General features: G+C 42.0%; 1 protein-coding gene across 3 annotated transcripts; it reads left to right on the forward strand.

Moving 5' to 3' along the window:
- The first annotated feature begins 2,161 nt into the window (after positions 1–2,161).
- slco5a1a (solute carrier organic anion transporter family member 5A1a) lies at positions 2,162–25,989 on the forward strand. 3 transcript variants are annotated; one of them, XM_067528857.1, is made up of 9 exons: positions 2,162–3,904; positions 11,591–11,723; positions 12,448–12,665; positions 13,777–13,941; positions 16,456–16,654; positions 18,526–18,685; positions 18,846–19,090; positions 19,653–19,717; positions 20,882–25,989. In XM_067528857.1, the coding sequence occupies exons 1-9, from the start codon at positions 2,944–2,946 to the stop codon at positions 21,400–21,402; spliced, it is 2,667 nt and encodes an 888-aa protein (XP_067384958.1). In that variant the 5' UTR covers positions 2,162–2,943; the 3' UTR covers positions 21,403–25,989. The 3 variants fall into 3 exon arrangements, with proteins under 3 accessions (XP_067384958.1, XP_067384960.1, XP_067384959.1); XM_067528859.1 differs by having other exon boundaries at positions 2,166–2,756; XM_067528858.1 differs by lacking the exon at positions 2,162–3,904 and adding an exon at positions 8,646–10,638.
- Positions 25,990–26,147: the final 158 nt, after the last annotated feature.

The following is a 26,147-nucleotide window of genomic DNA, read 5'->3' on the forward strand; positions in this document are numbered from 1 at the left end:
CTGATTTCAAACTTATCATACATAACATGACTTTGGTAGCATTGTCTTCAGTCATGGTTTGTTAACAACGCCCCTCTCACTAAGATTAAAGAATGCACATTACAATTATAACAATACTACGCTAGATTTTACTATTATATGCTACACTGCTATGGTAGCTAACAACGCTTAGTGCTCAGATCCGTCCCACCATTATACAAAATGATTTCACACTTTACTGCATAAACGGGAAAAAGATTTTACTTTCACCAATACACTTTTGAAAAATGTAACCCTCCATCTGTCCTTAGCAAATGCCAAAGGTTAATAGTCCACTGCGTTGGATTTGAGAATTGCACCAGGAGACAATTCTACAAGCATCCTGGCAGACTAAGCATCTTTTTGTGAATTGCTGCCTCCCACTGGTTAAGTAGTGTCATTGCCTCATTTGTTGCTACCGTACTTAATTGTTTTAAGGTAGCTTCACTCAAAAACAATGAAGTAAAGGGGTTTGGTCACTTGATGATTACTACTGATTTTTGCAGTAAAAAAACAGGCTAAACAGGTACTTAAGTGCTTTGCTCTTCTTAATACTGCCGAGATCACAGGGCCTCATCTTCAGCTCCAGCATAGTAGTGATTAGCTTGGAGTCCAGTCTTCTTCAGCTCCTCCACTAAAACTGCTAACGTGGTTTTTCACCAGGACAGGTCTCTGTGTGAAGGTCTGTCTACACTGAGGACAGCTGTAGGGTTTCTTTCCAGAAACTTCTAATACAGCTCATACAGCAACTGCATCCACAGGGAATAGTCACTGGATCCTTCAGTGGATCCAGACAAATTCAACAGCTAATTGGGTCTTTATTCAGACGAACTTCTTATATATAGGTGTATATTGTTGCTGTCAGCAATTCCCATAAATTAATTTCTCCACTAGAGGTCATTCTTTAGACTCAATTGCCTTTATTTCATACTCATATACTTCTGGCCATATAGTGCAGGTTTTCCATCAGCCTTGTATGCACATGGTATGGAAACAGAAACTGCAGCCCAAACATATTAAAAATGTAAAAAACATGTGTCTGTAAAGTGCAGTCTATGTCCATATGCATTTGGCCATGTAGCGTTTAGCACTATTTCACCAACAAACATGTAAATAAAGATTTTTATCACTTATAACAAAGAGTACCCTCAATTCTTATGTATATATATATATATATATATATATATATATATATATATATATATATATATATATATATATATATATATTGCTTATGTGTTTACCTTTATTCGGAAACAATCTCATGCATTAGGATGAATTGTTGCGATCGTTAAACTACTGCTTCAGTGTCGTGCATCATGTTTTCATTTTCAGGTGGCAAACCTTTAGCGTTTCCGGTATTTACCCCTGCGCCTGTGTTCTGTCGGTGAGCTGTAACCAAAAAAAAACGCATTTGTGTCGTGTTTTAACCGCCTGTCACGTCTCAACGCTCAACGGTCGTATCATCTTCTCAGAGTGTCACATTAATGAGGCGCAGTGTCGCCATTACTGCTGACCGTTAGCTCTGCGGCTAGCTGTGCGGCTAACTGGAAAGGGCGCTTTCAAAATAAAATCTTATTAAATGACTTAACTGTTAAAGTAGCGCATTACTTTATATGACGTCATCTTACGGGTTTCAACGTTTACGTGTTGATAACAATTCATAGAGATACCTCACTAACTTATCATGGGCTAAATGTGCGTTCATGCTATTGATATTAAATGGGATATCCATATTATGATGTTACCATTACAGTTATTAGTTTATGCCGAATTTAACAGTACAAAGCAACGATTCGTGTGATGACTCAAGTTTGACATGACATGCAGATGACACGAAGGTATTAAGTTTAAATTTCTAAGCGACTCAGTGACATTTCCTCAGCCGACGACGTGTATTGTTGTTTGTGGCTCAAATTTGAAGGCATATGTGGATAAAACAGTGAGCTTTTTAGAAGCCAGGTGGTTTTTAACTTTAAACTAAAGTGAACATTATGGGTTTAAGTAACCGAATGAGACCATTGCAATATATAATCAGAATAACAACGGAGAGTTCATGTTTCAAATTAAGTGATTCCACTCTGCGTTTTGGCAAACGGGGCTTTTAATTTCGAAAACCCATATTACTGTTTCCGCTGTCGGACTCCGCTGCGTCTTACGTTGTTTTCAAAACAGAAGCGACAGAGCAGCACTGCGGCGTTTCGGAGCGGATGTATTATCCCAGCAGCCCGTTACCACACACTTTGGACTTTTTTCGCGAGTCGTCCTCGTTTTTCTTGACGCCTCCTCCGCTCGTCTCGTTCTTTTATTTTTCTCGTATGTTACACTTCGAGGGATTCACACAGAATTACAATGACTCAATGACAGCTGGTGCGGTGATGGCATCGGACGGTGCTGGGGGCATGCCCTTGACTTGGGGCGGAGGACTTAGCCGGAGAAGGGGGCCACCATCCTATAATGTTCCCTCATAAGTGACATCGTAGCTGTGGGATCTTCGTTGGCAGGGGCGTTAGGGATGCAGCGCGTGCTCTGCGAATTCGTCTCAACCCTGCCAGCCGAAAAGCATCAGCGTCCTGAGGAGAGAAGCCCTCGAGTGGAAATGTTGTGCGTCTCAAGCCCCGCTGGTCGAGCTGAGGCCTGAGTGGTCTCCGGATTACACGGTGGCAGAAGGCAAGTGTGCCTGACGAGATAAACAAACCCGGAGGGTGTCCTGCCAGCGCTGCAGATAAGCAGAAGCTGTGAGTCTCTTTGGTTGTCATTGTTGCTTTTTGGGGGCCTCTTTGGCGACTGCAGACTCTATTTTGGGAGTAGATGTACCTATTAATAATAAATGTAATGGGCAGCAGTCCCTTAGCTGTCAGGGCAGGTTTGCAACCGAGCTGGTTTATTTTTCTAACATATTGAGAAAGTTGATCATTGATAATAATGGCCGAGCATGAGGAAGTGGAGTTGTCTGATTCTGGTCAGAAGGAGGATGAATTTTCAAGTGAGCTGGAGGAGCAAGGCACAAACTTTAAATCTAAAAGTTTGCCTGTTTTAAATGAAGCAGCTCCCCAAGAGGAAACCTTACTGGCTAGTTCTCTGCAGATGCCCATAACGGCGGAAGAAAGCGCAGAATTCATCCAGCTCCCAGCCAAGACTGAGTCCTCCCAGGCCGAGTCCCCAACGAGAACAAGCCAGCTGCCAAAGTCGGGGAAGTCGGCGCTGAACAGGCCGAGCTCATACATGGAGAACACAGAGATTCGTAGGAGTAAAAGCATAGCGAGGAGAAAGCCCCCGGGGTTTTTCACTTCCAGGCTAGCTCAGATTCCTCTGCCTAGTAGGAAGTACCTTGGCCTTATCTTACAGGACTCTCGCTGCTTCCTGTTCTGCATGTGCTACCTTACGTTTATCCAGTCGCTCATGGTGTCTGGCTATCTTAGCAGTGTCATCACCACCATAGAGAAAAGGTACAGCCTCAGGAGCTCAGAATCAGGCCTTCTCGTCAGCTGTTTCGACATAGGGAGCCTCCTGGTGGTCGTCTTCATCAGCTACTTTGGTGGACGGGGCCAGAGGCCTCGCTGGCTGGCGGTTGGCGGGGTTTTCATCGCTGTTGGTGCTGCCCTTTTCTCCTTACCTCACTTCATCTCCCCGGCCTACCAGATCCAAGAGGTCAACTCGTCATCGGCCAACGAGGGCCTGTGCATGAACAGCAACATGAGCAGCAGGGACCGCGTTGACATCACTTCCTGTCCCAGAGACCAGGAGGGCAACGAGCACAACCTGTACGTGGCACTGTTCATCATCGCTCAGATCCTAGTGGGCATGGGATCCACACCCATCTACACGCTGGGACCCACCTACCTGGATGACAACGTGAAGAAGGAGAACGCCTCGCTGTATTTGGGTAAGAGTTTGTAAGAGTATTTGAGAAGAGCTCGAGTTCTGTTCTAGTCAGCCTCTGCAGCTGCTGGTTTCCCTGATTAAGGTCTTCAACCTGGTTAAAAATGAAACCCCAATTGTGGTTTGATTAGATAAACAGGACGTGTTTGGGTCTCAGTTGCCTTTGATGTTGTATTCATGTTCTTTGTAATCCATTCACATCCAGCACAATGCAGCCTCATAAAAATATATCTTAGTCCCCCCAGAAAGCCACGTTACCGTTTAGTAAAATTTATAACATGAACTAACAGTAAATCCACTGTTCATATTTGTAAAAGATTGATCCTCATGTTTAGGAAGCTTGGCAGAGAAAAATGAATTCTGGACCTACATTGATTTTCAAATATTTTATCCATATATGAAAAGATTTAAGACAAACCTTTACTCTTCCCCCTGTGGGAAAATACACTATATTTAACCTCTAGTTCAGAACATAAGGCACATTCAAATTGAGATTGAAAGATTTCACAAATGATTTGATGCCGTGAGTCTGCCTTTGCACAAATGTGAATCCATGGTTACTACCGCTGTCATCTTCCACCTAAATGCACCACACACTTCAGCTTTTGAGGTTTAACACTGATGGCGGGTGATTAGGCCTGGCTCACAGCCCGTGTTTGAACTAGTTCAGTGTTGTGTACAGGTCCATCAAGATTGTGCACGTCGAACTGGGAAAAATGGGTCATGACACTGGAGTGTTGCCATGCTGCAGGAGATGAGGGTTTTGCCTAGAGTTGGAATAATACTGTTGTCTACAACATCATTGTTTGCAGTGTAAAGATCTGCTGGTCAGCAACTGTAGACAATGTGTGAATGTATATGCATTTATTGCTTGGCCGCCCTGCACATTTCAGTAGCCTTTCAGTTTAAAGATGCTGCTGAATCTGTGTCCACCAGCCTATCAGTCCTGATATCTAACATTTGAAGTAGGTGTGAAAGTCCGTGTCTGCTGTCCCCACATTTGCCAGTGTCACCTACATGTCAAAGACACATCACCTGTGTGACCTTTGAATCCTGCCAGCCCTTCTCTGTCTCTGTCACATAATTCCCTAATAAGTCTTGCCCCAGCAGCCTGGGTTATGAAAGAGGAGGCGAGGGGAAGGAAAGGGGAATGATTTTATGGGCTTTCTTGTTGTTAAAGAAGGAAAACAAAAGTCCTTATAGCTGCTCTGCACATGTCCAACCCATTTTTGCCTTTTTCTAAAACGACCCAAGTAACAAAAAAGGAGGATTTGATCAGTGGAGCAGCCGGTTTGTAGTATAATGTCCTGTAACTTGTTCTCCAGACATTCTTAGGTTGTAGAAAAAAATAATTGTAAGATTTTTTTTTTGGCTGTGTTTTGCAAAACAAACGAGCCAAAGGGGGAAAGATAATTGGCTGGAAAGATCCACTTGACCAGTAAACTTCCATATTGTCTTGCTTTTGTGAGTGAAAGTGTTTGTTCCAAGTTAATGGTTCAGCAACGACAGCGCAGAGCAGAGCAGGGCATCCCAGTCAGCAGGAGCAGATTCTTTTGGGCTGCAGAAACATGTTGGTGTGGTTGGCTGCTTTAATGACAGCTGACAGCCTCTCCAGTCGCTGGAATGACGACGCCGCGGCCTGTTGAAACCATCTCAGCCGGGGAGTCTAAAAAAACCACGAACCCTTTTGTGCAGCTTTTATATCCTTATTGCTTGCTATTATTTTTCAAAAGATGAAGCTCGCAGATGGTAAAAGGCTTTGGTATCACCACAAATTCCTCATAGTAAAAGACCAAATTCACTTCATTTTTTTAAAATAATTTTTTGTTTACTCATTTGTCCTTGTGCCTGGTTTTTGTCAAATTAACTCACAGCTTCTACATCAACAGTCTAAATAACTTTAATGTACTCTTGCCATTAACAGCAACAACAATATGTTTCCATGCCCCAGTTTTTATAAGGGGAAAGTTTTGAGATGCTTGGCTGTGGTGGAAAAGAGTGACAACAAAATCGGAATGAGTATAAAGAAAGACACTGACTAGACACACAAACAAAAAATCTATACATAGACATGAGTGGAAAATGGTGGAGACAGGTGACATGTAGCGAGATAACATTTATCAACTTAATACAGGAAATGAACATAAGTAGAACATTTAACTAAGATTTCCACATCAATTTTCAAAATTTGAAGTTTTACTGTTTTAAAATTATGTCATCTTGGAGCAGCCAAACTGCCTCATAGTGTAACTGCAGCATCCCTCCTTGGACTTTTATTAGCCCCCTCACTTCACCTTTTTCCTGTCCAGCTCTTCACCTTATACTATTAAATAAACCCATACATTTCTCTAATGTATCTACAATACCACATATCTCTAATGTAATACCTACAACAGATTATTGTTTCTTTTTGAAAGTGATCAATGTACAACCAGTGTGCACCAGTTGAGTTAATGCATTCGGGCAGTTGACTAACTTGCTCAAGAGGAAACATAAAAGAGCGCCAATGGGTTTTTAAAGGCATTTATTTTTCAGTTAGCTTAAAATGCTGTTAGGTGTCAGATCTACAGTGTGTCTGATACTGACCATGAACTGTGCACAAGGGACCCACCGCTCAGAGATAGGCCTCTTATTTCGCCTACTTACTGAGGTTATTATTTTAAGGTCAGATCATGAGATGAGTTCAGGCAGATATCTTTAGCAAATCTGTCATACTGTGGATTCAGCCTTAATGCCATTTATAAAGACCACCCCCCTATGTTCATCTAGCCTATTGCTTTATTGCTGTTGCACGGCTGAAGCAAAATGGGAATTTCCTGGCACAGGCCAGCATTTAATGGAAACCTAAATCAATCGGTACCATTTGTGTAATAATCCCTCATATAACCATGGTGCTTTAATGGAGATAAAAGGCAACAGCGAGGCGGGGTTGTACTTGAGTTTGAGTTAGACAGCAGCATAATAGTCGCGAATCTGAGAAGCTGACAAATGTGGAAAGTTAAGAATTGTTATAATTAACCACATAAAGTTTGCTGCATTACAACCAGTTTGTAAGTAGTGTAGAGATCCATCCACATCTGCATATTTAAGGCCCCTCCAGCTACATTTTCTTCTGCACAATACACAACTTTTCACAGATACTGAGAAATAAAAACAACGGGAGGGTCTTTACTCAACTACATTTAATTCTGAGGGTCTGGTGACGATGACGGCTTAAAGCAAGGTGCTTAAACAAGCAGTGCTAGAAGGTTTATATTAGCTGAGGGGACAAATATAATACATGCACTCGTGGTGTTGGCAGGTACTTTGGATAAAAGAACTTAAAAAAATGATTTAAATTTTAGATAAGAATTTACAAGGTATTAACTCCACTTCATCACTTGGCAAGTGTTTGCACTTGTGCTGAAATTTGCTGAATCCTGTCAATGTAAATTATTAAGCAGTAATTACACATAATGGTGAAACAATTGGTCCATTAATGGATAAGTGAGATGACATGAATTGTTTTAACAATCACTTATTTAAAGGGTTGTCAAAGTTCCAGAGAAATGGTTCCATTACTAAAAGGACTAATCAGAGAAATGGGATGGTTGTAACATTTAAATTGGGTAAAAATGCAAAACGTCGTCTAGTTCCTGCTTCCGAAATGTGAGATGTGAGAAACAAAGTTGCGCTTTCTGTGTGTCTGCTTTTCCATAGCATGAACAAAATCTCACACCCTGCTGTAACTTGACAAGTGAGAGTTAGTTAGTGCAGACATTATTATGCTCTGTAGACATCAAAAGGAGAACTTCAGATTTTACACACAAATCTCAGCTGACTAGTCATTCTGCCATTTAGGTCTATAAAAAATTAATTAATTTATTTTTGGCTCTAAAGAAGCTCTAAGTTTGAGAAAACAGCCTTTCACATGGGCTTAAAAACGTAAATAGTTCCAATGAGGAGAAAAAGTTGAATCTCGCGTTGAACTTAACACGCAGTGTGACGATATCCCATCTTCTGCAGCACAGATTTGAACTTGGTTTTACTCTGCCGCTTCTGAAACCTCCGGAGAATCCTTAATTCAATTATATTTAATTTTAAGCTGCAGATTAAAAGTTGTTTTGTCATGCAGTTGCAATCAGCCGCCTGTTAAACTGGGGATCAGGAAAATACTGCCCTCATGGAGGAGGTTCTGATGTCGGTGCTGACACTCCATTAGAAAGTTGTAATGTAACGGTGCTGTGTCAGCAGGTTGCCATGACAACACTGTTGTCCCTTAACATTCAGTTATGTGCCTCCCTCTTTCCAATTCGCTGTGGTCTGGTCTGACCTGATTTCAACTGTGTCTGTCTTTCTGTCCGTCCAACTTTCAAAGCACTACATCACATAGGTTCTCACTCAGCTGCCTCTGCTGCCATGTGGTACAGTAGGACAGAAAGAGTTGAAGCTGCACTTTTCTGCTGGTTAAAAGGCTGCACACAAACAAACTCATCAAAGGGCCAAGTCTAATGAGACCACAGTAAAACTCGAAAGCTCGGCTGTTGATTTATGTTGATTCGATTGAAAGCTTTTAGGCGTTTACTTGCTGATTGAGGTTCACGTCTTCCTGAAGCTCTTGGAACCTTTAAAAACATGCAGTAATTTCAAAAGTACATTGTACATTTACTAAAAGTGATTTGTAAGCAGTGGCTCTCACACAGCTTTTACCGCTAATTTAGTGTACAGCTGACATCGGCCTCTTTTTTTTTTTTTTTTTTTTTTTGGCTGTGCTGCAGCGTGTGTCGCTGGGCCAGCAGGTCCAGGCTCATGCCCTCAGACTTGTTGAGACCCAGAATACACATACATCTGTTGTTAGTAATGCAGCAACACTTGAGAGGCTTCTCTGGACTCTAATTATGTGTGTGATGCTGACGCAACATGTTGGCATCACTAGAACGTTGATAATCGTTTCAGGGAATCCTGCTGAGAGCATTATGACAAATGAGAGTATTGTCTCACTCTAATCGGCGGTTAACAACTCATTGTTATTAATGTAGCGAGTTTCACAGAGAAGTATTGAGGATGGATAATTATCTACCTGCTCAGTACAAGAGCTGGTGATGCAGCAGGTAAAACATGACTCACAGCACAGTTCAGGATGTATCTTAAACCAGATCTGACCAGATCAGACTGCTTGGCTGCATATACCTCTTGTATAACAGGCTGCACTGAAGGCAGCATAGTGGGCTCACGATAGATGTCTTTGGAAATGGTCACTATGGCAGGTTAGAACATTACAGGCTTGCTATGACCTAAAAAAAAAAAAGAAAAAAAAAAAGACTTGTCAGGCTACAATATGACTATATAATAATAAATGCAGTTTTTAATAAAATGCATCACATATAAAGATGGTCTAGCAGAATGGATTAGAGCGATCAAGAATTTCAAAGGTCATAGTGTCGAAAAAACCCCTGGATATGCTGTGGGCTGTCGCGCTAGGCAAAAGAATTAATCAATAAAATGAGTCATGCTTGTCTTTCTGCCTTACAGAGCATTCAGTGACGGCCGCCTCTCAGTTTGGCCTGATTAAAGCCACATCCTGCTGGTAAATACATCTGGAAACAAACGTGAAACTAGGTTTTCGGGAAGCAAGTTCCAGACTAATAATTAAACGAATGATTCCCAGAGCTGAATTAGAACTATTCAGATTGCACGTAGTACTCCAAAATCAATCATATTTAGAAAAAAAATAAAATAGAGTCACCTTTAGGAAGCTGGAACTAGGTACTATTTGATGTTTTGGTTTGAAAAGTGACTCGGGTGCCTAATCTATTATCAGCATATCTGCCAGTTTGTTTCCTGTTGATCAACTGATCTGTTAATTGACACCTTGTTTTACACCTACACTGACTGTTGCCTAGTAGGCTGCTTGTTTTTATTTTTCTCAACTTTTTACATAAACATATAGATTATGAATTAATTCCTACACATGCGACTGTGGCGCAGGAAGGTAGAGTGGTTCTCCACCAATCCCAAAGTTGTTGTCCCAAGCTCCTCTGGTCACATGTCAAGTGGTGAATGTTTGCCAGCTGGAGCTCCCCCATCTGTGAAAAGCGCTCTATAAGTGCCGGCCATTTACCATTGGGAGGCCATCAGTATGAAGTTGCTTGCTGGAATGAAATGCAAGACATCCAGACCAAGTTAAAATAACCTATATTCATACCTGCCACATTGGAGTCTTACAGGATTGTGTGCATCAGACAAATGTCAGTGTCTTATTCTTACTTATTGGCAGTTCCACTGTGTTGTAATCAATGAACTGATCTGGACTATGACGGGCCTCAGGCTGTCAGAGGTTTGCTCAAGACTCAAAGATGCAAATGTAAACATGTTGTGTTTCATTACCATCCGTGTTCTTTTCTCTTTCAACTGTCCTCTCTTTCAGATCTCTCCTCTTCTCTCACATCTTTTCTATTGTCTAACTTTCGTTCTGCTTCCTCCTGTAAGATCAGCAGCATCCGGTCACCTGACTCTCCACCAGCACCTTTGTTGTCTATTATTCCTCTGCTGATCATCTGCACTGCATTGCATAACGTGGCAGAGTGCCAGTTAAGGGTTTTCCCCTCCTCACTAGATAGATATAGGATTATCCACAATGCAGCTGGGTCCCGATGTTTTACAATCCCAGGCTCTGGCCATCCCTGTCAAATGATGTAATAGAGTGTAGCGATGACATGAAAGGTCAGATGATATGCATCTGTGAAGATGCTATAGAAGGTGAGTAACTGCAGTGCTCACACTGGGCGTTTTGCCCTGATCATTGGCTTTTTTTCAACTCCAACCACACGACTCTATTGTCTAACTCTAACTATCTTTGAGTTTACCTACTTCCTGCTTAGGTCAGTTGTCTGCAAATAGTTTCGATTGAAACCAGATGGCTTTGGCTCACTTGCTTTATATTGTAGGAAATTGAAAACATATTGATAAAGGAAGTAAGTACACTGTATCACTTCAAACACCATTTTCGCGAATCAAATTAGTTTTTGATAAAAGATGCCATTTCACTTTGAAAGGGTTACTAAAATTCACACATGAGCTGTTTTTGAAACGACTGCCGACATGAACCCAGAGCACTTACTGAGAGACCAGGACTTTGGGAGTTTAAAGCTGCTTACGGTTTTTAGGTCACACCACCTGATTTTTTTTTTTTATGCTTTCAACCCCAGCCAAGGAATTTAAGATGTTAATTCCCTCTAATTGGAGAAACCTAATTCTCGGCCCTCAGCAGGCCACTTATTAAACAGACGTATGATCTGCACACATGACCCACACACAGCCTTTTGTACCCTGCTCATAATGCTAGATTAGATTTGAATCTAAGAATTACAAGAAGGTTAAAGTTGGGCAGATAATTGAGTTTGTATAATTTAATGCCCTTAACACAAAAGCAGACTTTTAATAGTTCTTCTCACACAAATGTTGTTAAAATTATGATTTTATTTTTCCCATGTTGTCTGTTTGGTAGTTGAGACAAACTTTATCTGCTGCTAGTGGATGTCAATTGTTGTCAAGGTGTCCAAATTAAAATGCTTGCTGGCTAATATCTGTATGGTAGTTTCAATTGTTTCATAGTTTTTATGTCCCCTAGTGACCAGAAATGAATTATAATAGTTTTAAAGTTGAGCGTTATCATTTCCTATTGGCTATTCTGTGTCTCTCCCCTCCTCAGCTATCATGTATGTTATGGGAGCACTGGGTCCAGCAGCTGGATATCTGTTGGGAGGAGTCCTTATCGGTTTTTACGTTGACCCAAAGACTGCCGTCAACATTGACCAGAGCGACCCCCGCTTTATCGGCAACTGGTAAAACCTTTCTTGCTACTTTGTGTCGATAGAAATGTAAAATACACGCGTGTCTGTATATTTGAACATAAATATTTGTGTAATTGATTTTCAAATCCAGTGTGGAGTCTCAGTTTTGGAAAGCAGACCAAAAGGGCAAAATACTGTATGTTGTTCCTACTTTAATCTATGCAAAAAGTGTTTGTTAAAGTCACTTTCACCACTGACTGAATCAAAGGTCGAAACCACATTTAAAGTTGTACTGTGAGAAGAAAGCTTTACAGACTGAGAATTCACCGAAATGCAGCATTACTCTGAATATATAAAATGTATGTTGGCCCTTTACTGTAGGTCACGTTTTTGTACATACGTTATATCTATCTGTAAATGTGTTGGTGTGTGTGAGATGCTGTTAGTCATGTATTTACAGCTCTCAGTGATGCCATTCTATCCTCTAGCTGACAGCATAACCGGTGACTCAGTAGCCAACAGCCACGGGCTTCCCACATGAATTATATGGGATGATTACAGCAAGAGGATGGATGAGTGTACCAGCAATTTGCACGAAGTGGTTACAGTTTATTTATTCATTTGTATGCACAATAATGAGACACACACAAAATGAGTCTTTGATGGCACAGGGCGAGGACTAAAGTGGCTCTTCTTTAACTGACCTGAATGCAACTCTTTTGAAAACTCACTTTTGTTTCGAAAGTTTAATTTGAATCCTCCCTTGTCTGTGTAGGTGGAGCGGGTTCCTGCTGTGCGCTGTGGCCATGCTGCTGGTCATCTTCCCCATGTTCACCTTCCCCAAGAAGCTGCCACCTCGACCCAAAAAGAAAAAGAGGAGGAAAAAGCTGAGCCTGGACGACCTATCGAGTGATGATGACGTGCTCAAGGAGAAGAGCAACAACAAGAACCAGACTGTCACCTCATCCATGGGTTTTGGCAAGGACATTAAAGGTACCACATGGGGGGTTACTGTAAAAACAATGAGGTGTCAGTGAGTGCTGCTGGTGCCTCTGGTGCCAACTGTGAATGAAAGGTTTCTTGGATGCAATCAACACAGACCTGGTGATGTTAATATTTGAGTCCAGCTGGTCAACATCTGTCTTTGAACTCAATCTAACTAAAGGCAGACCACTATGGTCTGGCCAAAAGCGATCTGATGGCACCTGGTTATGGCAATATACACACAGCAAGCAATGTAACCACAAACCATCTCTTAGGGCCGTGACACAAAGGACCTCAGACTAAAACTACTGTTGAGAATACGGCATGTAAGAGGGTGGAATTAGCTAAACTGAACAGCCAATCTTTAAGCTCTGTCACTGGAACACAGCACCAACCACCAATCGGTAAGCTGAATCAGCTGAAAAGCCAACGGTGCAGGACGCACCACGTAAAGTGGGGCAACGGACGCTTGCAAACTGCCCGACACAAGGACACTAACCAAAGAATGAATGTTTAATGAATAACTGTAGTGAGGAACACACTAAAGGATTTAACAAGACCTAATATAAAGGCATCAGAGTCTGTTTCCGCACTCTGTTTTCCTTTAGTGGAAGATCACACTAAGCAGGTCATGACTATTAAATGCGACTTCTCAGTTTTACCGAGAAATATTGCTGTTCCCTTTAGCCTTTAGTCAGATTTGCAGGTCAGAGTTAAACAGTTGTTACTTGAGGCTGAGATTTCTTTCACACATCCCCATCTCATTCAGATAGACCTCGACTTTTGTCGACTTGTAAAAAAACAAACAGTGTGATACGCTGCTCTGATTAAGTCACGCAGAGTAAATGTCTGTGTGATTAATAAATAACCTCTATAGCTGAATCAGAAATAGACATTTGAAAAACAGACCCCCCCCGAAAAGAGAAGACACGCTCATCCATATCAAATGAAACACTTCATTGTAAAACTCAGTCAGAAGTAAGTCAGCCTTTAAAGATGTATTTTAAATTGTCATTTAGTGGTTTAATATGTGCTTTCTTTTTGTCTGACTTTATTAATTCAGTTGTCAGTGAAAACAAAACAATAAAAAGTCCAACTTTTTCTTTTTTCCCCTTTGCAGACCTACCCAAAGCTGCAGTGAGGATTCTCAGCAATGTGACCTTCCTGTTTGTCAGTCTGTCCTACACAGCAGAAAGCGCCATCGTCACGGCTTTCATCACCTTCATCCCCAAGTTTATCGAATCTCAGTTTGGTATCCCGGCCTCCAGCGCCAGCATATACACAGGTGAGCTGAATCCCCCACAACACCGTACAAATGCAAACAAGCTGCCTCATATGGTCTGATCTCCTCAGAAGTCTTTGTCTGAAAAACAGATGTCTCCACTTATTGACATGACTACTCTTTGTCTCTGTTTTGTCTCAACAGCAGCACTGACTACACAGCCCAGCGTATTTATGTAACAATCAAAATGTAATTTTTGCCATTAAGAAAGCTTAACAGTGTTCCAGCGCCAGAGAACTAAACCCCTCACACTCAACACAACCCAACGCATGATATGTTGATTAGCATTGTCACCAGCCACCGGCACGTTAACTTACCACAACCAGCCGAACAGCGTTACCTCCCCTGGCAGCGTGCTACTCGACTCACAGAGCTACAGCCTTGGTGCCATTTTTGTTAAATGACACAAACGCAGCAAAGGAGCGAATATCATGCAGCCCCAATGAATATTTTTGCTCCAAAATGTTGACAGGACTCAAACTGCAAGCTGACTATTAATATTGCTGGTGTCAAAGTTTAGCATCTCATGAGTCACACTTGCAAGTACCATGAGTCACCTGAACTGAAAAAAGGATTTTTTTTTTTTATTTACTTATTTTTTTAGTCTCTGTTCCAGAGTTGACAACGCAGCAAATCACATCTTACATAATGATAATTTCTGCAGTTTTGGAAACCTATTAGTGGAGGATGCAAGATTATATCTGCAGAACTTCCATCTTGGAGGACTTCTGCTATTAGAAACAATTTAGTGTTACATAACTGTCTCTACTGTAGGTGGAGTGGGCTGCGAAGCCTCTTGATTAAAACTGCCACTCATACATATTATCATATTATGATATTATAAATCAAATGATTTCTCAGGAACCTGCTCGTACACTGGTGATGGTCTCTGTGGAGTGTGATGTGGTAGCTGAGTGGGCAGCCAGTAGCACCCACCTGCCAGGACTGGGATTCTCAGTAAAGATGTCCTGTGGAATAACTTTGTGTCCTGCCTTGTTTTGGCTTGTCCCATTGATTGTGTTTTGTCCTGAACTACAGTGTGGACCAATAGCAATCGGCCACGTTTCGTCTTTGAGTGCATAAACATAATTTTCTGTTTAAGAAAGGAAGATAAGAGATTTAATAATAGCTCTGTCTCTTCAGATTCTCATTGTTTTGAACAGACATTCTTTACCCTGCCAGTCCTTTTCTGGCAACACAAATCAATTTGCCTTCAAGAACAAAATGTATTTTGGGTTAAATGTTATTGGATGCCCAAAGCTGTCCTTGGTATTATGTATTGTTATAGAACAGACATAAATCTCAAGCCCAGCGAAAGGCTTTATTGAGTTGGAACCATTGTTTACTGAAAATGTGATATACCCACGTTATAAATAAAACCTCCAAGGACGGCTCTTCTTAAAATTGCCTGGTGTGTAACACAGCCTTGCGCTGTACTGGATTTTCCTAACAATCAGTTTAAAATATACTGAAGAAAATAAGTAGCTTCTTCAGAAGCAATCATTTAGAAAATGTCACGGTTTACATTTGTTCTGATGGAGATGGTTTAATGGGTTTCATGTGATGGATCTGCTAATGTATTTTATGAGGTCTGTCTGGAACTTTGTGTTGCTGCCTGTCCTAAGAACATTAAACAAAAGAAAAAACCAAAAAAACACATGGTACACACACAATACCAGTCCAAATTAGATTGAGTTGGACAAGATTGGACACCTAATTATCTAACACATATTGGAAAGTTTGAGGCTTGTCTTCCTTCGGGGCTGCCCACACTATAAAGATGTGGGCTGTCAAGGTGATCCAAGGCTGCCTGGAGACGGCTGCTGTTGTTGTTGCTGCTACATTTTCTGTCTGATTTGTTCTGTCATTAAAGACGGAGTGAAGGCTGCAAAACACAGTTACAAAATGTCTGGCTCATTCAATTTGTGAAAGTACAACTTAAGATTAAATTACGGCTTCTCAAATCTTTGCAAGAGCAACGTAACTCGTTTATCTTTCAAAAGATATCAGTAGCTGTCTTTTAACTCATTGCAGCTTTACCTAGACAGAAACATTCATTCACAACTAAGTTCAAATAACTGTACTAAAATGTGACAGTGAAATATTGATTTTAACATAAAATAAATTGTAAATAAATGCATATTATAATAAATGCACCAAAAAGTAAAGCAGTAGGAAGTTATCATTCATTAGGAGCCAGTGGGAGCCAGAAGGCAGTGGGTTTATCATCGCCTGTTTGTTTTCTGCCCATTAAAATGTCTCACACCAAAACTGTGAGTTAAAAGTTCACTATAGCTGCAGAGCTTCAAAAATATTTGATCAGTCTGAATTAAACGGAATCATTTGATTCATTATTAATACAGAAAGCATTTATGGATTCCATTTTTAGGCTGCACAAGAAACAATAAATTGACTCGCTGTAAGATGCTTCATGGACTAAAACGTGTAGGCTTACCCGGGGCAATTGGGTTTGAAAGTTCTCTTAACTTTTAATATGTGCCTTTCTGTTCTCTCCAGGTGTGATAATTGTGCCAAGCGCTGGCGTGGGCATCGTCCTGGGTGGATACATTATTAAAAAGCTGAAGCTGGGAGCTCGCGAGTCGGCCAAGCTGGCCATGATCTGCAGCGGAGTTTCCCTGCTGTGCTTCTCCACGCTGTTCATCGTGGGCTGTGAGAGCATCAACCTCGGAGGGATCAACATCCCCTACACCACTGGGTGAGAGGCTTTGTGCTCGGGGGGGGGGGGGGAAAGGGGAGAGCTGACTGTGCGGAAACGGTGGCTAGTTAGGCATCAATGCTGGCAATCAAGAACCATGTCACTGCAGTCTGTTTTGTGTCTAATCTGGAGGCGACTGTGGCGCAGGAGGTAGAGCGGCGGTCATCCAGCAGGCCTCCATTTTCTGGTTCAATCTCGGCTCATCCGGTCACATGTCGAAGTGTCCTTGAGCAAGACACTGAACCCCAACTTAATTGCTCCCGGTCAGTTATGGCCAGCTGAATAGCAGCTCCCCCATCGGTGAGTGAGTGTGATTGCGAATGAGAAGTAGTGTAAAAGCGTTTTGAGCACCAAAAGTGCTGTATAAGTGCAGAACATTAACCATTTAATCTGTGCTTTGGGTTTTCTGTGTTCAGTCGTCCCAGTGATGTGATTATGGAAGACAGACAGTGAAGGTCAAACACATTCAGAGGGTGAAGAAGAGACATGAAACAGATAAAGAATTGAGAAAATGTACACAAGTAACAGCTATATTGTAAAGGAAGAGAGAATTTGAGAGGTCAGATAGAGAAATGAACACTAACATTGTGTCAACCCATACGGTGTGGGAAGGGGCTAGGATGTGATATGAATTCTTATTCTTTCATATATGTTATTAGCTGAGGAATTTGGAAACATAAACCACCTTTAGTGTTAAAGGCAGAAGACAAAACCGATGCTGCACACGAGGGTCCTACTGGCTATTTCATCAAAAGTGCCACAGAGACATCGACGGGGTGACAGGGGTCAGATAATTGTTGAAAGTCATTGTTGGTAAGATGATCTAGAGAAACGTGTCACTAATGGCCGTTTTAAAATCAGCTGACAACCAGAAGATGTACTTATAGCTTCCCTGACGACGTTCGCTATGGACGTCATCACATCTGTAGTAAATAAGGTGCCACACACAGAGCAGACAAGTTAGACAGTTTTAAGATGCAGTTTTTGTCTTTGCTAATAATTAAAATATAGCAAATTACCACTTATTTTTTATTAAACTTTTCGTAGAAAAAAAAGGGGGTTTCTTTACATAAATGGCAAAAAAACATTGAACTACAATAAAACTGTAATTGACTTTCATCATTAAAGCAGCTTCACTATGACACCAGACTGAACTTTTCACAGTGAACTGGACAAACTGTGCAAATGAAGAAAAGAACTTATCAAATTCTGTTGCTTACCAATGTTCCTATCTTTGTCTTTCACCTGTTTCTAATGGTCACAGGTGCTGTATACTTCCTGTGTGTGTTAGTTTTAGCAGAGATCATTCCAGACAACTTCTCTGCTTCTCCCTTTTCTTTTCTTTTCTTTTCTTTTTTTTTTTTAAAAACACCTCCTGTGTGGTCTGAATAAAAGTCAGAGACAGCCGTGTGCTGACTGACTGCAGCTTGGCTTGTCCCATATATCATTTCCCGACATGAATTGAGTCAGTGGTAATTTTTATTCGGCCCATCTGTGGCCAGTGTCAGGGAGGAAGCAAGTATTCAGCTCGGCGCGGGATAACAGATAACGAGCCAGTGAACGGAGGCGGGTTCTTACGGACGGAGAGTCCCCGAGAGACATTACATGGCAACGATGGAAAACGTCCAAGGACAGCTCGGAGGAGAGCATGTCTGGCTGACTGCCATGTCTCTTTGCTTTCGTGCTTGTTTCCTTCTGTCAGTCTCCGTCAGTCTGTTTGTCCTTGTTGTCCTCCTTTCTTCATCTTTACTTGTTTTTTTTTTAAAGATATTTTTTCCTCTTTGTCAATTTCTCCCAGAAGTGCCTAAAGACATCTTAAACCAAACGAAAGGACTTTTAAAATGCTAAATCAAATTGTTTTCTGTCTTCAGACCAACTCTCACCATGACCCAGCGGAACCTAACTGGAGGTTGCAATGTGAACTGCGGCTGTAAAATCCACGAGTACGCTCCGGTCTGTGGCTCTGATGGCATAACGTACTTCAACCCCTGTCTGGCTGGCTGTAGCAGTGTGTCCAATGACAGTAACGGGGTAAGAGGGGGGTGGTCAATAAGCACGATGACCTCATGCAGTTATGCACAGACGATTTCACTGGCAAAACAGTAAAAACATTTTTAAAAAAGTTTCTTAGTATGTTTCTATGCGAGTTTAAAAGCAATGAAAAAGCTGAAAAAGTCCGTCTGCCCTCCAGATTCGTAACTACTCAGACTGTGCCTGCGTCCAGAGCCGGCAGGTCATCACGCCGCCATCCAGCGGTCAGGGCAACAACCAGCTGCAGCTCGTCATTGTGAAGACCTACCTAAACGAGAACGGCTACGCCGTGTCAGGGAAGTGCGACCGCACGTGCAGCACTCTCATCCCCTTCCTCATCTTCCTGTTCATCGTCACGCTCATCACTGCCTGCGCCCAGCCCTCTGCCATCATCGTCACCCTCAGGTACGGCCAGCGTTAAACCACTCGCTGTTAAAGTTAGATTTTATTGTGACGCAGGCAACAAAAATTTCCTTAAAAACACAAATTTCCTTAAGGGGCTTTTCTACCTATACAAAACATGACACCCTACATCCTGAGACCCATGGATTGGTTAAAGAAAATTATCCCCTATTAAAAACTTTGAGCGGAAAAAGATGAGGCAGTGGCACATTTGTTTTTAAATAATTCATGCGTTTGCTTCCTGTTTTGCTTCATAAGATGTTGAACAGGTGACCATCAGGAGCAGTGTAGCTACTGGAACCCACACAAATCAGTTCTTGAAGCACTTTCTGCCAGTTTGAATCGTGTTACAGGCTTATTTTTTATCTTGTGCATAATTCATATTGCATTACGTAATTTTTGCGTATGAAGACTTAATTCTAACAGGCTTAATATTTCACTTTGTATGTATACAGAACAGTATTATAGCAGAACAGAAGAAATGGTTTGTTTGCTAAATCCCATTCATCTGTGTCTCCGCACAATTCATCCTCAGTCTCCAGCTTCCCGTGTGTTTTTGTTGCAGGTCTGTAGCAGAGCAGGAGAGGCCGTTCGCTCTGGGAATGCAGTTTGTTCTCCTCAGGACTCTTGGTGAGTAGAGAGCAGAAAGGTGGTAAATTACTTTCTAATTCATTTTTTTTTCAGTCCATTTTCTGGGGGCCGGTGTCTTTTTGACTTGACAAACGTCTAAATCAGGGTGTTGAACGGCAGGCCTAGAGAGCCACAGCCCTGCTGTCCCTGCACAGCCCTCATCTTCCAGCCTTTGATTGATTGAACAGGCCTGATCCTGGTACTGTTATCAACAGCGGGTACTGGGGCGACTGTGGCGCAGGAACGTAGAGCGTCTGCCAATCGCACTTGTTGGTTCAATCCCCAGCTCCTCCGGTCACATGTCGAAGTGTCCTTGAGCAAGACACTGAACCCCAGCTTAGTTGCTCCCAGTTAGCATGGCCAGCTGCATAGCAGCTCCCCCATTGTGTGTGTGTGTGTGTGTGTGTGTGTGATTGTGAGTGTGAATGGGTGAATAAGAAGCAGTGTAAGGAGCTTTGAGTGCCAATAGGGAGAAAAGCGCTATATAAGAGCAGAACATTTACCATTTAGTGCGGGAAGAGTTTGAAATATAAGCAGGGCTGCAGGTCTCGAGGCCCGGAGTTCACCTCCCCTAAATTAGAGCGTAGAATATCAGCAGTGTCCTCTTGAGTAATTCTGCATCAGTACAGAGGAGAATAAAGCTTCAGCTGGACACACCGATCGTAAATGCACGGCACATTCTCTAACTGCTGACCGACGGGCTGAGTTAGACGTTGTCTGTTTAATGCCTCGACATCACTGTTCTCCTGAGTAAGGACTAAGGAGGTAAATTGGATTTGGTAAATGGAACAGTCAGAAAGCTGCTGTCAGTATGAATTAGTCAGAAAACGCTTCCAATCTTATTATGTGGAGTTCCTCTGCAGTACTTTCACATGCAGTACTTGCAGTACTTCCAGTGCAGTTTTGTTTTTGTCCATAAATTACTGAGACAATTTTTGTTGCAATTTCTTTGCTCATGTTTTTTTCTCTCTCTCTCTTTCTCTCTGTTTTTCCTTATCTTTCATCTCAACTTGTTGTTCTTTTCTTTGCCTCTTAATTCTCCGCTTTCCCTGTCTTTATTCGTTTGTTGTCTCTGTCTCCGTTCTGTTCTGTCTTGTCTTTTCTCACCTCCTCTTATGTCTTTCCCCGCCTCTCTCTTCCCCATTGCTTCTCTTCTTCACTCAGCCTATATCCCGACACCCATTTATTTTGGTGCTGTCATTGACACTACGTGCATGTTGTGGCAGCAGGACTGCGGTGTCCACGGCTCCTGCTGGGAGTACGATGTGACCTCCTTGCGCTTTGTCTACTTCGGCCTCGCAGCCAGCCTCAAGTTCCTCGGCTTTTTCTTCATCTTCCTCACCTGGTACTCCATCAAGTACAAGGAGGAGCGGGTGGAGCGCTGGCTCAAGCGCCACCTGTCTCCCGTCGACACCGTGGGCAGCCTCGTCTGTCACCCGGGTGGCCACAAGGGCCACGCACGCACCCGCTCCTGCCCCGTCAACATCCCACGGAGCGACGCCAACGGGATACCTGTTAACGCCCCGCCGCGAGCTGGCACCCTCAACCGAGGCGTCAGCACCCAGAGTTGCCCTGGCAATGAGCTAAAGCCAATACCTACCCCCCCTGCGGCCCCAACGTCATCTGCTGCGGCGCCGACCCCTGCGTCAGCCCAGTCACTGGAACATGTTTCAGTCCGAGTCTGAGTTCCGAGCAGAGGCGGCCGATGAGGCAGATCCCATCTACTGACATTTTATTTGAGGAGTGAATTTTAGCTGCTGTCAAAAATCACTGATCATTTGTTGGACGTCCTTTTTTTTGGGGGGGGGGGGGGGGGGGCTGAGTTGTTAAATTATGAAAAATGAGACTAACATGGGATCCAACCTGCCTAAGGACCCTCCCTTTCACAGGAACAATCTGCTGGGTTAGTGGAAATGATGAAAGCAGCTGCTTGTTTTCTTTGTGAAAGCAGACAAAGGCTCAGCTTCCATGAATCCATGGCTCGTAAACCCCACCTGTCTCACCCCCACCTCGGCAATATGTGCCTTCTGTCATAATGGTCCTCACATGTATAGTACACATACAAAGGCGGCCCCTGGAGGCCCCCTAGACTGTGGTCACCCTGTAGGAGTAAGAGTCACCTGAACAGATACCTCAGCTTCTTCAGTTATCTCACGTCACCTCACGTTTGTGCTTTTCATGTCTTCACCCTCATGTGAGCGTTTTGGGGTTTTTTTTTCCATTTGTTTCTTCATTTTGTGGACGCTCCTCACTGATCAACCCTATGGATTCACTGCAGTTACAGTAAGTGTGGAGAATTGGAAACCGATGACATGGTGCTACAGTATGTGAACAACAATGTATAGTGTCCATTTTTTGTTGTTTTTAGTCTTTTTGTGTTTTTCAAGGCTTAAAAACTTTTGAAAAGGACCCGGCTTGACACAGGTCATTGGGCTAAGCAGCTTGGCAGGCTCCGAATGCATTCCTGTCCGATGCAGCGCCTTTTGTTGCTCCCCTGACACAATGACACGTAGTATTACTGCTGGAAATCGGATTGTTTGGCTTCAACCAGCTCTTTACAATACATCCGTACATCCGAGCCATTTCCCCTCGACTGCCAGCCTGATAAGTGGTTTAACCTGAAAAGAACGGGATTGGCATTTTCCTCCTGACCACATTCCTGACTGGACAAGTCACCAGGAATTCTTCCCGCAGCTGGACGAACACAGAAAAGAGAAACTATGCTTACAGAAGTTTTCAGGGTTGAACGGGGAAAGCGCTCTGGCAGTTTTCACAGACTGCGTTTGACGACTTGCCAGGCTCAATGAGATTCCACCCCAACATTTTGCAACAGCAACCCCAGCATTTGGACTGACCATGTAGTGGGAAGTAGTTGACCGTCACGTGGCGGCCAAAGTTTAACCATCTGCTCCAGAAATTAAATAGATCCTGGATAGAAAGCTAGTTTAGTGTCCAGCCTCATGGCTACTTGTTAAAGCGTAGTCACGATAATTTAGGGGTAATGACCATCATGCATCAAAGAATGGCATTTACAGTTTTCTTGCCACATGTTGAACTACAGTTTTCATTTATGCACATAACAGTGTGCAAAAGCAATGAATTCCAGGTTTAGAGACGTTATGAAATTCAGCAAAAATCACAGACATAGCTACTGATCACAGGCAAACTTTAGCATAAATTTACAGCTTACGCTTCAAAACTAAACAAGGAATTGTCTGATTCCAGAAAGTAATAAATGCTCATCACAATTTCTCCGAGCCTCCAGTGAAAAACAGGAACGGCTTTACTTTTAGAAGCTGGAAGCAGCACACGTGTAGTTTGTTTCTGCTGATTTAAAAAAAAAAAAAAAAAAAAAATGACGTTTTTATCAGCTGATTAATCTCTAACACTTTACATCCCCAGACAAGTTACTTGACTCGTTTAAGTAGCTCTTGTACAGTACTTCCGCACCTATTTCACCTAAATGAATCAAGTTGTTTTTGTTGTTTATTGTGTTTCTTAGTCCTGACGTTTTTAGCATCGGTACAAAATCTGCCAGTGTGGAAAGACAATCTCTCATCAAGCTTTATTTCAGCTGTTTTGGAGCCTTCAGCCACAACATATGATCTTCATTTGCAGATAGATGAACGAATGAATGAATGAATGAGCTCTTGCCTTTGTTTTGAATTGAGAAGTTGGCAAACAATCCTCCCACAATCCATAATCTGAAATGAACATGCACAGCTCTGTCTGCTTTTGAAGGCCATATGCTATGAGGGAATAATGAAAACAAAAAAGTTCTGTAATAACTTGAATTTTTAAGCGGCTGAGTTTCTAACTTTGTAGTCATAGTGCTACAACATTTACAGCACTGAAATATTTGACTTTGAGCACTTTTGGTTTAGGAGTTGTGTGTTTTTGTTGGGTTTTTTTTTTTCTCCCCTCCTTCATTTTCAAGTTTTAATTGGAAAACGAATTCATAAACTTTTGTTCTCGACTGAACTTAAACTGTAGCCCAGATGATACTTTCTCTGTTAAACTGCACCTCTTAAAATAACTAACACATGAATTCAGACAAAGTAAAAATCCTTCAGTGTTATAAATGAATAAGACAATCGGTTACTAAGGAAATAAGTTATTATAGCAATAGAGTTGGGGACTAGGGCGCCATCTTGTGTGTTTGCTCATCCTGCTATGATATTTGCAGTGGGTTACCTACGTGTTTTTTGTTTTGCTGGGCTAGAAGATTGTTTAAATAGTTCCAATTTTATGGAGATGGGACAAAGTTAAAGCCCTACTGACCTTCTGTGGCAACTCTTTTCAGTATCATGACAGAAAGTCCAAACTTAGCCTTCAGTCCACCAACACCAAAGTAGGGGCGTCCTCAAAACACGACGCACAAAAACACAAATTCAACATGCTGTGATGTCAACTTCACATTCTCTGGAGTTATTTGATTGGTCTAGAAAATGGGACAATTAAAGGTTCATCCAAGGTGTTTGAGAGCTGTAAGACGTGCAGTAACAGAAAGCACTTTTTAGTGTGACCATCCCCCCAAAGGTATTGGAACAGTGAGGCCAGTTCCATTATTTCTGCTGTAGACTGACATCAAAAGGTAAATATAATTTTATTTCCAGGTATATGCGTCTGGATCTTAAAAGATGAGATCAGAAACATTTTCTCTGCCAATGTAAAGACAAATGCGACCAAACTGGGCGATCGTACACTCTGCAGCAAGATAATGACCCAAACCACACAAACGAGTTCATCGAGCCTTGGAGAACTTTTCCTATAGACCTGGAGAAGCCTCCCAAAAGAACAGGACTTTTGCTCTCATGAAAAATGGGTGGGTTCAAACAAAAGGCGCCGTTTCGGATCCAGATGTAAATACCCGGGAATAAAAGCTGAAATGTTGATCTCTTGTCTCATATTCGCCTTTTGGTGTCAAATCCAAATGTTTTCAGTCTCCAGCAATAATAGAAGAGTTGGCCTCACTGTTCCAATACTTTTGGAGGGGAATGTATTTCCTAAGGAGCAGCCTCCATGCACATGCCAGACAGTGTGAATCGCTGATGTAATGTTTGACTTTTTAGTCTCCTCCTCTGCATAGTTTACGTTCTGCTCACAATAAATCATCAGACCTCGACGAAAACACTGTGTTTGTGCCGGCTGTGCTGCCTGTGGGGGTTCAGTATTTCATGTACAGTATATTCACATAAATCTCTGCGTGTGCGTGTGCGTGTGTGTGTGTGGGTGGGGGGCACTGCATGACAAAGGAAATGTGTGATGGATAGATACAAGACAAGGAGGAACCATAGCAACCACGATAGGTTTAGCAGGACATTGCAGTGTGGACAGAGTTGTTTTGTCTCATACAGGCAGCATTTTTACATTTGAGACTTTTGAATAATAAAAAAACAGGGAAAATGTGAACTACAATTTGACGTATGTGGCGTTGTAGGTTAGTCTGCCCATCAGCAATAACCCTAATAAAAAAAATCCACTTTTAGAAATTTTAAAACAGGAGCAGATCTTCACATGTGGGATGTTGGAAACTGAATTAGTTCCAAAAGGCCGTTTTTCACTGGGGTATTCTCAAACGTTTTCGGGGGGCTGAGCAGATTTTAACGTGATTAACACACCTGAACCAGACAAAGGTACAGCAATATATAAACAATTAATAAATGGTTTATGATACATGACTCTGTCAGCAGATACAAAGACATTCGGTGTTTGTCAACAATTATGAGCCGTGCTATGAAGAAACGTATCATGTTAGAATATTGTGACCGTTTTGCTCTTGTCCTCACACACCAGCACCCAGCTACGGACGCTTCACAGGAGGAGCTACAGCTGCTAGATGTTTCAAAATGTCCTCATAGGTGCTCATATCCACATTACGGTGTGTTTTCAACCTTTTATTGAACTTGCTGAAAATGTTACACGTTAAGTAATGTGACGTTATCTGTGCCCATATCTAAACAAAACCTTTTCAACGTGTTAGTTTGAGAATTTATTATTTGTTTCAACACTGAGGACAGACATCATTTGTTGTGTCTGACCAGTGTATTAAAGGATATGTTAAATTAACTATGAACTAAAATATGTCTTGTTCTATTTAACTGTATTTTCAACAATCCCACATGTAAACACTAGAATCAACGGTGAACGTTCACATAATTAAAATAACCCATAGTGTTGCACCTGAAGTTAGCTCGGTGATCTGTGCCGCAGACCTCTGTTATTATAAAAACCCACGTGGCTATGCAGCAAAATAAAAAAAAAAAAATAAACATTTTAAAAATGTGGCTCACATTTTTTCAGAAATGTCTCAAAAGTAAAAACTGTTGCAACATGGAAAACAAACTGGAGCTGATATGTTTTGCAGCTCTAGGGATTATGAAGAAACACATTTAATCAAAACAATATTTGAGAAAATTTGCTGAGGTTG

This window comes from Channa argus, chromosome 14 (assembly GCF_033026475.1).
Source record: "Channa argus isolate prfri chromosome 14, Channa argus male v1.0, whole genome shotgun sequence".
Classification (NCBI taxonomy): Eukaryota; Metazoa; Chordata; class Actinopteri; order Anabantiformes; family Channidae; genus Channa; species Channa argus.

Coding starts and splice junctions, on each gene's coding strand:
- slco5a1a (XM_067528857.1), top strand. CDS start 2,944: ATGGCCGAGCATGAGGAAGTGGAGTTGTCTGATTCTGGTCAGAAGGAG. Junction 12,666..13,776: donor TTTTGGCAAGGACATTAAAG/GTACCACATGGG, acceptor TCCCCTTTGCAG/ACCTACCCAAAGCTGCAGTG. Junction 18,686..18,845: donor TGTCCAATGACAGTAACGGG/GTAAGAGGGGGG, acceptor TCTGCCCTCCAG/ATTCGTAACTACTCAGACTG.